Source organism: Macrobrachium nipponense, chromosome 35 (genome assembly GCF_015104395.2).
Source record: "Macrobrachium nipponense isolate FS-2020 chromosome 35, ASM1510439v2, whole genome shotgun sequence".
In the NCBI taxonomy this organism is placed as follows: domain Eukaryota; kingdom Metazoa; phylum Arthropoda; class Malacostraca; order Decapoda; family Palaemonidae; genus Macrobrachium; species Macrobrachium nipponense.
In genome coordinates, this window is record NC_061096.1 from 29660801 (window position 1) to 29678242 (window position 17442).

The following is a 17442-nucleotide window of genomic DNA, read 5'->3' on the forward strand; positions in this document are numbered from 1 at the left end:
TACTTACTTCGTAGCGAATTGCCTTACAAGGGACTGCCGTTGAAAGTGCAAAAGTGACTAAATTTTAGCATCGTCTTAAAAGTAGGAATTAATTTTGAACTAACTTTTACATATCAGCCTGTCACAGAACCACCGTAAAGAATATAAGAGAGAAAGTGATTATGAAACAGAGAATTACTTTGCAATACAAAATCAATATTTGAGGATGTAAGGAAGAATTAGTCACGAAGGAACAAGTTACCAAAAATATTATGAAAGGGAAAAGACTCATTATGAAACAGAGCATCACTCATACTGCAGTATTTGAAATACAAAGCCAATATATGAGAATGCAAGAAAATGTGTGATCCTGGAACAAGTTACCAAAAAGATTATAAAGGGGAAAAAACTAACAGAACATCACTCGTACTGTAATATTTCAAATACAAGGCCAATATACGAGAATGCAAGAAAAATGTATGATCCTGGAACAAGTCACCAAAAATGACAAGCGAAATCTTGCCGCTAGAGGGAGCTAACCTACTGAGTAAAGGAGGAAGCAACTGTTGCTAGACGCTATTCAGAGCAAGAGATGACCTTAGAGCACTTACCATCACGTCCTCCTTAACTATGAAAGAACCCAAGTTAATAGACTCAACAAGGAAGGATAAAGTCGCTTCCTCGTTACCAGAAAGTACCACCTGAGGATGCCAAGACACAAAGGGAGGTTATTCATTCATTTTGGTTTTCAGGTTTTCCTCCTTTCCCCCATAAAAAGAAATCTCTTATTAAAGTTAGTTTACTGGACTATAGGGGTAATCTTCACCTGAATTAATGTTTTGTACGTTTGTCAATTGATGTCCTACAGAACAGAAAATGTCCTTCAGATATACACTGAATAAACGTACAAAACATTATTTATACATGTTTGTGTGTGTGTATGTGTGTGTGCATATCTTTATATATTTACCATACATAGTAAGATATGTTTAGTTATATTATGCTAAAAAAAATTTAAATGTGAGCAAAGACAGCCACTGTAATAAAACTTCAAAACAGATGAATAAACACTTCACGTAAGGAACCCTTTAACTGAACTCATTCATCAAAGTCGGCTACGTCATAATGCAATGTTATGTTTTACTAGTGTTGTATTTCATCTTAATGGAACAACTGGTTAGATAAACGAGCAGTTCAACTCATCTAAATTTGCCAAAGCAAACAAACATTAGATGGAATGGAGTCACTTTACAGCCGCATTCTTAATGACCGATATGGGAAAGCTTTTGCGTTACGGAGTACCATAGGAACCTTTTGGTTTACGTGAGTTTGTCAGTTTGAGAATATTCAAGGAAAAAGACAGAAAGCTTTGGTTAGATGGATTAAAAGGGTGCTGGAATGGAAAGGTGGCACAGAGAGAGAGAGAGAGAGAGAGAGAGAGAGAGAGAGAGAGAGGAGAGAGAGAGAGAATAGTAGACGTCCTGCTGTTGGTACCTGAGAAATATTTTGAGCAGGGATCATCCTTGATTCTCGGAACAAACCCATAACAAAATATAAATAATCACTTAACAACATTCTCCTATGAGCGCCAATTGAAGTATCAATCAATTTATTTATTTATTTATTTAGATGTTCATCTATGTATTTGCGGGCGTGATGTAACTAATGATTACACGTTATTCCCAGGTGTGAAGGTATCAAGGCCATCGAACTCTGCATTAATGACCCACCTGAGCATACATCTATAGATTAACATTAATTACATGGACTACACATCAGAACAACCTAAACGAATGTTTTCTCTAAACGCTGATATACAAAAAATTATATATTACCAGTCTTACAGGAATTCGCAAGGAAATGTATGTCATCGAAGTTAGTTTCATGAAGAAAGACTACCATTACCGAGTTTGTGAAATAAACACTTAGGTACCTGTAACAGACAAACATTGAAATTCAGTTCTTATATATATATATATATATAATATATATATATATATATATATATATATATATATATACTATATTTTTTTTTTTTTTTTTTTTTTTTACAATAGATGATCTTTGCTTTGCCAACTTCCTATGACAAAAGATAAGTCAAACCTTTGAGACAAGGGAGAGTAGGGCTAATTGTTGTTCTTGAGATATTTTTGGTGATTTACCTTCCGTCAAAAAGGGAACTCTGGGCCCAAGTCCGGTTAGTGTTTGGAAATGAACTAGGAGAGAAGCAGCTGATAACCACATCCCAGATTATTATAAGTCCTGAAGATTCAAATCTGCGCTTTTAAAAAGGAAGAAGAATGATACACTTAGATGGTAAAAGTTGCTGGGACAATTGAAAACATGACATTAAGTAATTCACTGCATGCTCTTTACCTTCTAAGAATTTAGGCTTGGAAGCCACATGGCTATGTTCTCTGTTTTTTCAGTACCCCTTGCTTGCTTCCGTTTTAACCTTTTCTTTTAGTCTCTATTTACAAATATAGACTTCATAGAAAACTAAAAGCGAAACCATTAAAGATCTATACACTATTTTTCATATTCCCTGTAGTACATCTGCTAACGTATATTTGTATGTATGTATGTGCGCTTTTTTAAGGGCGAATATTTTTTATTGTTAAATCTTTCTCCTACTTTCACTCACAAACTGGTCAATTGCGAGGTATTACTAAAAAGACAGACCGACAGTGGCCAACCCAACCTATCCACGAGAAAAAGATACAACAGAAAAACAAGAGCGAGAAACTCCAGCCTTAAAGCTTACAGGCCGTGAGTTAATCCCCGTCATCTTTAAGAAACCCCAAGTCTAGGGAATGGAGTTGGGTGCATATAAACTCGCTGGTTATTTTCGAACCACAAGAGGATGTTCTTTTCGGGGCACAGAAGAATTAATGTTAATATCCTCTCTCTCTCTCTCTCTCTCTCTCTCTCTCTCTCTCTCTCTCTCTCAATGCATGAGCATGTACCTGCATACTTGCATCTTAGATTCTCACTCAGACTGAGTCACTCTCATGGCCTCTCGGGTCTTATTATGATTCATGGGCACTTACAACGGAATCGTAAGATCTCGTGGGGAGCTTATATGTCAAATGTGTCTATACTTCAAATGGTGGTCACGCATCCAAGTAGTGACCAAATCCTATGTTACTTGAGTACACATAACGAGAGATGTACTGAACGCGTTACTACCTGACATTCATCAGTGGTCACCTGGCCAAGTTGTTGCCAAACCGAACGTTGATAAAATTCACTTGAAATAGGAATTTTGTAAAACAAAGTTCAACAGAGCAGAATGACCAAATAGGATAACGATAAAAAAGGGAAGGAAGAGATAGACAAGTACTACAACTAAAGATAAATTCACAAAAAGATGAAAAATGAATACAACAGTACATGACACTAAACAAAACAAAAATTAACTGAACCCAAAGAAGTTTTATGAAAAGAGGATGAAAAACCACTTTGAAATGTGAATAACTACGCATTATTTCTGGACGTTCGTACCTTTAAGGATGAAATAAAAAAAAATAAAAATAACATAACACCTAACGCCTATTCTTGGTGCAAATTGAATTAAAGCGCATAAGCAAATAAGGTCATATTCGGCGCTTATTAATTGTGTTGCTTCACGCTATTTTTATACATCAATCAAACAAGCAGCCACTTCCATTATATCTTATCCTCCTCTCCCCCTCTAAACTGTCCGTTCCAATCCAATTATCTCTCGTATCAGGGGATGGTTTTGTCATCACTTCAGGGGTGAGGTCAGCCGGCCTCATTATCTATCATTACCTACTTTTCGTTTTGCTTTCACATTTCTTACTTATCCTGATCATATCTAGGTTCCCTTACCCGTCATAGTTCCCTTTGGGCAGCGTTATAAAGGTGTAGGCATAAGAGTATGAAGGTTGTTTTAATAGTTCCCTTTAGGAAGAGTTAGAAAGGTGAATGTATAAGAGTATGAACGTCATTTACAAGGATAATTAATTATTGTTGATGACTTGGAAGACCGGTCGACCTTGTAACTTATCATTAGGAAAAAATGGGTGAAGTTCGTTAATAAGAATAATGATATAATGATCCAAACCACGGTAATTATAAATATCTATAACAGTAAGTTGAATGAAAATCCTGAATACACGGATGAATAAAACTCGGAATAGTTTTCTGTACTAAAATTTTATCAAATGTTTCTCACTGATCAGACTGATGATACTCTATACAAGGACAAGTTTTCCCGTGAACATCTTCCTCTGGGACGCAGAATTTCTTAGAACAGATGGTAATTAATTTTGCCCTATAGTCTCTGCGTTGTGCACTTTAATCTCATGCTACCTACCTAAACAATTATCATAAATTTCACCTCTCATATGTGCTGCAAATAGCGGCCCATAAAAGCCTAATTTGACACGCAACCTACACAGAAAACTCTCAGAGTCGGAGTAGTTTGACACCGTCACCTTGTGGCACCGTCTCAAGACAGGACCTTCGACACCCCCCCCCCCCCAAAAAAAAAAAAAAAAAAAAATCTTATGCCATATTTCGGGCTTAACCTTTCTCCCCCTCAGCTTTATCAGCTTTTACGTCTTTGCTTGGGGCGAGCGTTAAGTGCCTGATAATGCATGTCCTAAACTGGTCCATGCCGGAAGACGGTTCTCAATGCTGCTACCTAAAATAGAAGTTCACTATATATTAAAAGTCGGGACAGGGCGTGAGCAGATAACACCTTCTCTACCTGGACTGGTGTCGAATTATTCGTATATAAGCTCCTAAATAATCCCTGGATGGCGGGCTGCACTTGAATGAATATATATATATATATATATAATATATATATATATATATATATATAGGATATATATATATCGAGCTACAAATGTCCTTTAATATCTAATTCGCTCTACTCGGAATTAATATATTTTCATATATGTTTAATCGAAGGGGAATTTTTTAGGCGATAATAGAATTGCCGGCCGACGGGCACGAACCATCGACATCTTCAATTCCAGTCCAGGACGGCAGTGAAGCCTTAGCCCACCCCTCCATCGGGGTGGGCTAAGGCTTCACTGCCGTCCTGGAATTGAAGATATCGATGGTTCGTGCCCGTCGGCCGGCAATTTCTATTATCGCCTAAAAAATTCTCCTTCGGTTAAACATATATGAAAATATATTAATTCCGAGGTAGAGCGAATTAGATATTAAAGGACATTTGTAGCTCGATATATGTATATGAATCACGGTAATGTGATATGACTTTATATATATATATATATATATATATATATATATATATCCTATATATAGGATATATATATATATACAAAGTACCAGAGGTGAAGGGAAAAAGACTCCGAGATTACCTGGACTACCAGTACAGTTATTGGAAATTTTTCCAGTGCCGCTGCTGCCATTCTTGGAGTGCATGCCTGCGCGCTTGTCAACTGGAGTTTTTTTTTTTTTTAAGCGCATACTGTCAAAGGAAAATTCTTTGAGTTTCTCTCATATGTTCAATTTTTGAGGAACAGAAGAGAACCGTCTCTGACGCCACATTCTTCCTCTGGCTTCTAAATGAATGAGAAAAATTGTGTACAAAACTTATATAATTACCAGCTGTAGTAGTACTAATCACACATGGGTACGCATGCACATATATACATACATTCATTATATATATAATATATATATAATATATATATATATATATATATATATATATATATATAATATATATATATAATGTTATATATTTGTCAAATATTATGTTAAATATTGTACTTGAGAAAACTGCTGCTATCCGCAATCACTTAAGATGGACAAATCCCTCAGCAAGCTTTTCGAGTCAATAACTGTTTCAATTAACACTTTAAAATCAATCGTATATCTAAAATCGATCGAGGCATAAATACTCCCTGAACTTTGATCCACCAGAGAGGAGAAAGACCTATACTATTTGCCAATTCAACGTCGTCACGAGGATACGCAATACCGAGGAGCCTTTGTTTGCTTTTGCCGGAACGAAAGTCGGGTGCTTCATTAAACAAGGAGGAAACGCCTGATCGGTGTTAAAGAGCGCTTGTCCTGGGAGTCATTGATTCCAGGAATCGGCCCAAGTGCTGATACTCCATGAGGTTTCCATTGTCCGCGGGGAAACGTAGGGTTCGACAAGGTTTCTGACGTTTATCGTTTCCAGTTTCCACGAAATACGCTGGAAGTGAATGTCAAAAGATATTTTTATGAGTCTTGATTTTCAAAATAAGGGTTTTTAATTTTCATGAGTCTTGATTTTCAAAATACGGGTTTTTAATTTCTTTTAATCTCTTATCTTCTTGTCCTCCTACCAAACCAATGACATTCACACACCAGACCTCAAAGGTCTGTCGCAAGGTTCAGAAACATGAAGTTTTCAGAAGGTGACGAGGTTAACGTTACTGTCAATCCTTTCCTCATATCCGGGGACTTGGTACGACATGGGGAGTTGTCCCTAACCATCGCTTGGTTTAATATGTGTTCTTATAATATTATGTTATATATAGTTAGTTATGATTATATGTTATATATATATATATATTATATATATATATATATATATATATATTAATCATATATGTCACCAATAAAGACCAAAAAATATGGAAGAAACGTAAAAAAGTAAATATTACGTTAATTGTTCATGCAACGAATAAATTAAATGAAAGTGTTGGTAGTTGTACCTGTTGAGATGGAATTAATAGTCGACTATTCTGAAAACTAGATGAAAAAAGTATGAAGGTCGTTTATGCTGCATGATTACAAAATATAACGAAAAAAAATGTCAATGATAAAAAAGCAAGCAGTAAAAAAATAGATAGTTAAACAAAATCAATTATAAAAGGGTAAAATCATGGCAGCTATCACGATCAGAGGTAAATAAAAAGTAAGATAATGAGAGAACAACAAGTTTGCACTTCGTGATGAGAGAAAATATTAGGATTTTGAAAGTTACATCGAGATATAAGGTAAACACGTGATAAAAAAACAGTATGGTAGTTGAAGGTTTGAGAGTAAAACTAAAGGAAATCAGGCTGGAAGAAATCAATAAAGCAGAACTAGCCGCGCCAGGCTATAACTTATACTTGAGAAGGATAGATCATGCTAGTTCTTCAAACCTGAAAGAAATGAAAAAGGAAACTAGCCTAGCTGTCTTTCCTGAGCAAAAATAAATAAACAATAAAAAAAATAAAATAAGAGAGAGATGATTCAAGCTATTGGCTGATGCAGAGAAAAAAAATAGATAAAAGCATAAATCAGACTGAAAGAGAATGAAATAAAAGGAAAGACAGACGACCCGTACCAGTTGTTCATGCAGAGAGAAGTATTGGGTGACACTGCAGGATCAAGCTGGCATGCAGATCATTTGATCTTTTAAATGCCGAGGTAATAACTTAATCAGTCATGGCGCGTCATAATGGCGTCATGGACAATTATAGCCCTCCCGTTAAAATCTGGCAGACCGTTCTTGCAAAGCTGAAGGAAATGTTAATATTTACGTCAATTGTGGCGATGATTTTAAGGTGTTCAGGTCTTCTCCACTTTTCATTAGGATAGTTCTCACAAATTTCAAGAAATTTATTGAGGAAATACACTTGTAACGATACATCCATGTAATTGGATTAAAAGATGTACCCGTCCTCTTTAGTATCATTCTAAATACAAAAATTATATCTCATATATAGTTCTACTATGTTATTACAGAAGTGTTATTGCATTTAGTATTTAGTGAATTAAAGTACATTAAAGTACATTCTAAACTTGATGAGTAATTCATTTTTAAACTGTTGATAAAAGGTTGTAATATTAATTTTTTTTAAGCGACTTCACTAACTGGCCTGTATCTTGTTTACTAATCCCTTTGCGTTTTGGTGTAGTACATCACGTTATGTAAATTGTTCTGGTGAAATTACTTACAATATGCCTCGCTATCCCTAGCTGTAAATCATTTATCTAAATAGTGAATTAGGTACCACGACTATATCGACTGTGATGGGTCACGGTCACAGCTGCAGTGGGAAAGGCATGGGCTATGAACTCAATCCAAACAGACTTATATTATATATGTAAGTATATATGTATGTATGTATATTTATTTACATACATATACATAAATATATATAAGCACAAAAATTATATATACTTTGTGTATATATATATATATATATATATATATTATATATATATATATATATATATATATATATATATATATATAATGAAGAATACATGAGACAACGCGGATATAGATAAAAAAATAAATAAATAAATTAGACCCAAAATACACCTTTCCCCTTCCTCTCCGCAGGATCCGAGGAGCGAGACACCTCCCGGGTGCTTAGGCCGCCACCATGATCGTCCCTCACGTAGAAGTGGCAGACGGGGAGGTTCCTGAAGATCAGAGGGATGACCAATGGTTGTTGTGCCACGGCGTGACACTACACGGCACCGCCATGACGGACACGCAGCTCACGGTGCAGTGCGAGGGGAACGTCACCTGCACCCACCTGGACAGCAACCCGGGCGCCACCATCGTTTCGCCGATTCTCCTCAGCCTCAGCGGCGTTGCAGGTTCGTGTATTTGTTTGTTTGAATGGTGTTTTTACTTTGCATGGAACCAGTGGTTATTCAGCAACGGGACCAACGGCTTTACGTGACTTCCAAACCACGTCGTGAGTGAACATCTATCACCAGAAATACACATCTCTCACACCTCAGTATGATGCCCGAGAATTATAATTGTAAAACTCCACTAAGCAAAAAATTTAAAATCGACTCGTTAATTACATTTCAAAAAAATACCAAATTGTTGAAGCATTCGTAAATAACAGCGGGATATAAGTATATATCTATGACTGGTAAAAATGTTCTGTTACAACAGAATTCCATTTAATAAAAGGAGCCCATAAAAACGTCAAAATATAGAGAAAAAATAATATATCAAAAAAAGAATGCTGTCTCCCTCTTCATCTATCCGAAGAGCGAGTCTCCAGCAGTCTCTGAACTATAGTATTTTGTCTCTATATTTTGGCGTTTTTATGGGCTCCTTTTATTAGACATATAACTACATATATATAAGAAAAACAATAAATATCATGAATATATAACGTTGGCAATTATTTAAAGTAACAATCTCCAACGACTCCACAAAGTGACGATCAAATCGCCGGTTACAATAAGCGCTGATAGAATCGCCTGAAATTTACATTTGACGAGCTCAGGAGGGTCTCCGGAAACTGGCAATTGGCGCTGCGAATAATCAGGACCAGCAAATCTGTCCCTGTCTGTTTGAGTGCCTCTCCACCTTCATTAACGACGGCACCCGACGAAATACAGTATCAACGCTTTCACAGGGAGGTGCGATTTTATTTCGATTTTAGAGTTCAATGCCAGTTTTAGTCGGCCTTGAGCATGTCAAGCTTTAATGTAATAGAATGTAATTGAAGGGCTGAAAATATTAGTTTATTATTTCTAGTATTTATAATAAATATATTATATTTTTTTTTATTTATTATTATCTACATTTATACAATATATTATATTATTATTATAAAAATAAAATTTATATGTATATATACATAACATCCCTATATTACATATTATATATATATATATATATCATATACATTAATACTATATATATATTATATATATTATATGTATATATACATAAGCATCCCTATATATTACATATACCATATATATATAACAATACCATCCCTACCTCTATACAATATATACATATTTAAAATATTATATATATATAAATAATGTGTGTATATCTTAAATCAAAATCTATATTCTTAGGTATCTGTTGATTAGCCAATATTTTCAGTACATAATACTTGATCAAAACAGAAGCAATTAACCATATAAATAATCACGACGGCTAATGCAAATACAGATAAGTCAAGAGAATTCTATATTTGCAGTAATAATTATGAGAAAAGTTATTTCCCTCAACTTTACCACCATTGCATGTTAACTATTAAGAACAAATCGTTCTTAACTGCCCAGAAGTTTCAGTATTCGTTGAAATGAATCGAATAATACGGCGATGTTTCCCCGATATCACATCGTTTAATAGTTTCTGGGAAATCCTGACTAAAGCGCAGAATGCGTTATGAGTTATAATTTAAAGAAATGGCTATGGCTATATAACTTATCTGTGTATGCATATATATATATACATATATATATATATATATATATATATATATATACAGATAGATATATGTATTTATATGTTTACCTACGTATATACATCTATACATATTTATATTACATATATATATATATATATATAGATATATACTATATATATATATATATATATATATATATATATATATATATATTTATATTACATACATACATCGAGCTACAAATGCCCTTTAATATCTAATTCGCCCCACCTCGAATTAACATATTTTCATGTGTTAACCAACAAATTTCTTACCGACTAAAAAATTCCCCCTTCGGTTAACATATATGAAAATATATTAATTCCGAGGTAGAGCGAATTAGATATGAAAGGACATTTGTAGCTCGATGTATGTATGTATATGAATCACGGTATTGTGTAGAAAAGATGTAGTAAAGATCGACAATAATTTTCAAATTAATAACTGAATTACGTAAAGATAAAAAAATATACACCGGACTGTAAAAAATGCAACTCTCTTCATTCTTCCCAACAGGTCAGATCTGGGCGCTGTATTACCTGTACACAACGACGCGACCCCAGCACTCGCGAACGGTGTTCTTCGTGTTGCTGAGCACTCTCATCTGGACAGACCTCATCGGGAAGATCATCACGACTCCACCGGCGCTGGTCGCTTACTCTCACGAAACATGGGTCGGCGGGGTGAGTTGTAGCGGGGTTATATTTCGACTCTTTCCTAATCGTATTTAAGGTGTTTTGGATTGGGACCCATGCGGTCATTCGGCGCTGAAAGGGAGATTAAAGGAGGTATTAAGTGTAACAGAAGGTACACCTCGCAGTTACACTATGAAACAATTGCTTGGAGAAGGTGAAAAGTAAGATGGAAGAGGTAGGCAAAGGAATGGTTAGCAGCTACGGCCCAAAAGAGCGCTGCAAAGAACCTAAAGTAATGCCTACAGTACACAGCAGGCTGTTATATTTGGTTAAGGTGCGACAAAATCACAATACTTAGTTACCCGAGGTCCTTCATTCCATTATATATATCTTCTAATTTTATTCATTGTTTTTATTCATTTTGATTGATTTAAAAATTCACTGGTTGATGTTACCCTCACCAAAATTATCTTGCATGTGATGTTAGTCCAATTCTTAGAATTATTTGGTTTGCGAAAAATCATTGGATACGATGATTCCTAATATCAGTCGTGACGTCATTATAATATCCTAAATTCATCAAATTGTTTTGAAAATAGCTTTCATGACAACAACCACAACCATATACATGTAAATATGATATACATATTACTCTTACAAAAAATCGACATCAATATTTTTGACAAAAGTTCACGCCTTAATCCTGCATACAAGCACATCAAACATGCGCTGATTATAAATGGGAATTATTCAGCCAAAAACAAATATTATGCTCTTCATGCAGATCACTGGTCATAAATCATATCTGTGGTTGTCCGTTGAATGGCTGGACTCGGTTCGTAATCGTTCGTCTGTGTTTACACAAACAAGATGATTTGGAACCGGACATGAAACACTTCGTGTCATTTTCGTGATGTTATTGTACGGCGATATTAACTTCGCGTTACTTTTCCTTGTTCATTGTTTTATTTGCCTTATTTATCTCTATATTGCTACACCCTATCTATATTTAGCTCTTTTTATGTTTATCCGGTAACATATGGGTTTTGTGCTCTCTGAAATCTTGCGTATGTACGTGTGCATATTTTCAAAAATAATAATAACATGCTTTGTATTTCCCTCACTTCGTAAATTCCCCGGATACAGTTTAATACAATGATTGATAAGACTTTGCTGATCTATTTACTAGTGTGCAGCTTCGTGCTTTCGTGCCCATGATTACAAATAATGCGCCGAGTTCGCAGGACCAGAGTCTAGTCAGAAGGAAACGTAATGGTCGCTCGGTTTTTATGGAATTTCACGAGAGTTTCAAGAAATGTCATACACTACATCAAAGAGAGAGAGAGAGAGAGAGAGAGAGAGAGAGAGAGAGAGAGAGAGAGAGAGAGGGTCTACTATATATCTAATACTTTCGTTTCTAAGCTATTTTTGTCAACAAGGCTCTGACCCTCTACAGTCAACCACTCGCCAGTTTATCAGATTAATAACACTCTCTCTCTCTCTCTCTCTCTCTCTCTCTCTCTCTCTCTCTCTCTATATATATATATATATATATATATATTATATATATATATATATATATATATATAATATACATATACATATACACATATGTATGTAGGTGTGTGTGTTCCAAGAATTGATTTTGTTAGAAGGTGCCATATCTGATACCTGCTCAGTATGCACTGGTGATCAGTGGCAGAGAGGACCAATCAAGACCGGAGAGTTTCTGGGATGTGCTTTAGGAATGAGTAAGCTGAACGTTAATTTACTGAGGAGAAAGCTTGTGAAAGTATACGGATGCCATGCGGATGATATAATAATTTTCAGTATGAATGACGCAATAAATATATGATGTACTCTCGATGGTTTTCGGACATATAATTACCGATGAGAGTAGAATGAGCAAAGGAGGGTTTCACAGATTAAATGAGGCAATACGTAAAGTGAGGGCCACCGAATAGAACTGAAGTAGGTTATTCAGAAAGAAAATGTCAAAATTGGAAGATGGTAAAGGACTCGTGCGTCCTTGATAGGCGCCAGATGAAAAGGTTGAATGTGTTTCAAATATGCTTCATATAAAGTGGTGGAAGCTAGGATGACTAATACCGTTGTTTGCGAAGTACATATATGTACATTTCAGGTCATGGCAAGACATTAATCAACGCTGGGGAAAGTCATACTTAGAAAAGTATTCTGATCATGTGAGACGAAGACTGAATAAAAATGAAGTATAGTTCTCAGCACAGTGTCGTAATAAAGATTTAGATGGAAACCTAGAGAGGAAAGGTACGAAAAGGTGCTAAAAGTAATGGAAAAAAGTTTGAAAAGAGAATGCCAGTGCACAATAACTGATGAAGTATTCATGAAAATGCGTTTGTTTTCCACAAGATGAAAGACTAACAATAATTTTTTCGAAAGTTTCTCTTGAACGCATTTCAGAAAAATAACTTTTCTTTAGAGAGAGAAAAAAAGCATACGAGATCGTCATTGCTTTTTAATAAGCAGAAGCAGCTGGCGAATCAAGCACGAAACAGACCTAATGAAAAACGAGAGGAGTGAATCCAGTGAAGATCCACTCCGTAATCTAGTATTGCTTCTCCCGAAATCTGGGATCTCCGTCTAGATCCGTCTCATTCGAATCACGCAACTGTGTAATTGAATTGCTTTATCTCCTGGCTGGTGTGCGGTTCCTTCGCGAGACAATGATGGTCAAGCTCGCATGAATGCTGTTTTGGTTGTGTGAAGGTAAAGGTAATGAACGAAACATGCAAATAACCCGATCTGCATTTCCTTTTAGTGATGACCAAATGCAGTTCCATTAAAGCTTGGATTTGAATTAAGATTAGCTTAAGGACATTTGCAATGTATATTACATAAAAGTTCATGCATACTGGATGACGGCCGTGTGGCATATCGTATTACTATATATTAATATTAAGCAATTGGGTATTAATTAATTTGAGGTGATCATTTAATTAATTAACATCGAGCGAATGTCCTGTAAATACTGTTATGTGGTTAAACGAAGCTGGTACTTGCCATGTAAGTGTTGGAGGGCTTAGGTACGTGTTATCCACATATATACATACGTGTGTGTGTGTGTTCAAACCATACACTGCCGACGTTTCCATAACTATCTTAAAGTTTAACAAAAGCATCCAAAGATTCATATATAAACCTTGACTAATCTCCACAATTTCAGTGTGCAATGTGAAGTAATCTGATTATATGAAAATAAATAAAACGCGAATCAAGGAAAATGAGATCCATTTACGACTACCTATACGTATGTATTTATATACTTATGTACGTGTGTATGTATATATATATATATATATATATATATATATATATTATATATATATATATATATATAGGAAGGTTGGGGCATCTGGAACGCCGTAGATTTAAAATGAATAGGATGGAGAAAAGCCAGCGTAACATCATACATGTATTTTCCAAATTTTCGAGACTTTTGGGTCTCATCATCAGGGCTGTAAAACATACAAAATATACAAATTAAAAAACTCAGTATTAAGATTAATATTAATCAAAATGGAAGTACATAAAAGTTAATATAATAATTTAAAAAATGAACTAAAAAAATATAATATATAAAAAAATTAAAAAGTGAAGAATGCTTAAAAGTTAGTACCTATCTCTATGGAGTTAAAAAACTGAGTGACGTTGTCTGGTTTGGAAAGAAGAACGTCAACTATGCTATATATAAGAACTGTGGAAGAAGTCTGACCATTTAATGGGGGCACAAGCTGTTTGATTGTTAACGACTCCAAAACAGAGAGAGAATAGTCATTGGGCGCTTGGGTGACAATACGAAAATCCTTATATGAAAATGATGTTTTACATTTATTTCATCTGATGTTTTACATTGTAATAAATGTAAAACATCATTTTCATATAAGGATTTTCGTATTGTCACCCAAGCGCCCAATGACTATTCTCTCTCTGTTTTGGAGTCGTTAACAATCAAACAGCTTGTGCCCCCATTAAATGGTCAGACTTCTTCCACAGTTCTATATATAGCATAGTTGACGTTCTTCTTTCCAAACCAGACAACGTCACTCAGTTTTTTAACTCCATAGAGATAGGTACTAACTTTTAAGCATTCTTCACTTTTTAATTTTTTTATATATTATATTTTTTTAGTTCATTTTTTAAATTATTATATTTAACTTTTATGTACTTCCATTTTGATTAATATTAATATTAATACTGGAGTTTTTTAATTTGTATATTTGTATGTTTTACAGCCCTGATGATGAGACCCAAAGTCTCGAAAATTTGGAAAATACATGTATGATGTTACGCTGGCTTTTCTCCATCCTATTCATTTTATATATATATATATATATATATATATATATATATATATATAATTATATAAAAAGAGGTAAAAGTTTAAATCAGCACACAAAAAAAATAATGGTGGTTAATGAGTGGCATTCCTCTTATCTAAATCCCAATAAGACGTTTCATTCTGAATGATGTCAAACGACCTGTAATCAAATCCCAGACCTGACCATACTGACCATAACTGGATTCCAGTCTCTACCAGACACTATACCACGAAGCAATTATTCCCCCTTTTATTTTCTAAGAAGAGGAAGAAGCCACAATGCCCAACGACAAAATCTTCCCATAAAACTCGGAGATGACTGATGCAACACTACGCCAAGCGACATATATAAGCATGTAGGCGTCGCACATAGCATCCACGGGACTCACATGAAACTCTTCCGAAAATATAAAACCCGAGATTTTAGTTACGACATTTATCGTAGTTACGGGGGAGCGAGGGAAATATGACGTCATTTTTATGCCCAACTTACTCTCTCCGTCTCAGAATACAGTGGACAGTAAAGAAACCCAGAAAATCTTGTAAGCTTCGTCGTAAATGTTTATGGGTCGGCGCTAGAGCCTCTCTTGAAAGATCGAGGAGGGATTGAGGTTCAATAGCTGGGTTGTATCGAAGCTTACGACCATCTCTGATTCTGGGTTATGTCAAGTTTTCAAAATGGTTAAACAGATCTCTTCTCGTTTTAGTTAATAAAACTGTGCAAAAAAATTTTCACGGGAGATCCCTCATAATAGCGAATCAGTAAATATTCATTATTCTAAGGAATGCTTATGTCAAAAAATTATAATTTGTTTTGTCAGATATTTATGAATTGTTTTTATTTTACGCATCTGAGGAGACAGAACCAGTCCAAATAAAATGTAAACAGATGAAAGAAAATTAAAAGAAAAATTTATTTGTTTCCACCAAGCAGATAAATGAAAGTCTTGGTATCGAGCCATCAATTTGAAAAATTCGCTTTGAATTTTTACGAGATTTACTTAAAGCTGGCAGACTATCTATCACTTAATAATAACACTTATAATCATCATTATCTTAAAGACAACAAAACTTTCGTCCAAACGACACGAGACGAGAAGCAATATGTAAATATATGTTTCGGTAAAATGGTTAAACGCATGTGCATTTTTACCTACGCGAACTCACAGGAAATGGCTTGACAGAGGCACGCCCAGTTAGATTTGTAAATATCATTTAAAAGTATTGAGTTAAAAACATCTAGAGATTGGCTCAATGGAATTAAACTCGTCTTATTCTAACTTACATCTTACCAAATACTATCAAGTTACCTAATTTGCAAACACGACGCGGCGACTGACAACAAACATTTCTTGAGAAAATATAATCTGTTTATGAGGACCGAGTGGACATGTCCCTTCGCCTTGCCGATGTCTCGTGTACAAACAAACAAGTTTCACGTTCGTTTTCTTCCTCGTGCACAAACATAAACAAACATGAAAGTGATAAAAAAACGTGCACGTCAAAAGGTACAAGCAACGTGTAACCAGTAAGCATAAATAAACCACGAGATTTGAGAACTCGGGAACGGTAAACAGCCAAAGGAAATCAGTATAAACAATATAGTACCGCCCACCCATCTATCTCATTCTGGGTCTATCCACCCTTGTTTTCCGGCTCATCTCGCTCTCTGACGCCCACGTCCAAATCTTAGGTGCATCGAGGCGCCTCGATAACACTGTCTGCAAGGCGGCAACTTCGAAGAATGCTATGCTATTTTTGCTGTGACTACAATTAATGGGCACGAGGTCTAAGCTTGGGTTTTTAGCGCCAGCATGGCGAATTATCGACAGACACAAATTAGCCCGTGCTATAATAAGTCGAATATTAGAATAGTATTACCTGAGAGACACCAATTTTAAGACATAATTTCAACAGAGCGTGTTAGCTTTTTATACAATAATTGACCGTGATTTACTGAGACTGACTAAGTTCCGAGAAAGATACTATGACGACCTAATCTAATCCATATTAGCAAATAGCAATAAAGAAGGAGGTAGTGACGTCATAGAGTCCTGTTGGTTAGTCGAGGATGGTTCGGGTTTTTCTTGAGAAATGAAAGCATATCAGTGATGCTCTATCTCCTAGCATAGTGTTATGTGATATTATATAGCATCTTCTGCGAGTATAAACAGGAAATATATTACATTATGTGGGATGACTATTCAAAGATGATTACAAGATATTCTATCCTTACTCGATCTCATAACATTGACTT

At 35.2% G+C, this 17442-nt stretch overlaps 1 protein-coding gene and 1 long non-coding RNA gene across 2 annotated transcripts in view; one reads left to right on the forward strand and one right to left on the reverse strand.

Moving 5' to 3' along the window:
• Positions 1-17442, reverse strand: part of LOC135208541 (uncharacterized) — a 462510-nt gene that overhangs the window by 364939 nt on the left and 80129 nt on the right. The window lies entirely within an intron of this gene.
• Positions 1-17442, forward strand: part of LOC135208152 (uncharacterized) — a 110427-nt gene that overhangs the window by 73579 nt on the left and 19406 nt on the right. Inside the window, exons 3-4 of the mRNA XM_064240293.1 lie at positions 8315-8577; positions 10707-10873. Of these exons, the coding sequence (XP_064096363.1) occupies positions 8358-8577; positions 10707-10873 (387 nt within the window). The 5' untranslated portion in view covers positions 8315-8357. The remainder of the gene's footprint in view (positions 1-8314; positions 8578-10706; positions 10874-17442) is intronic.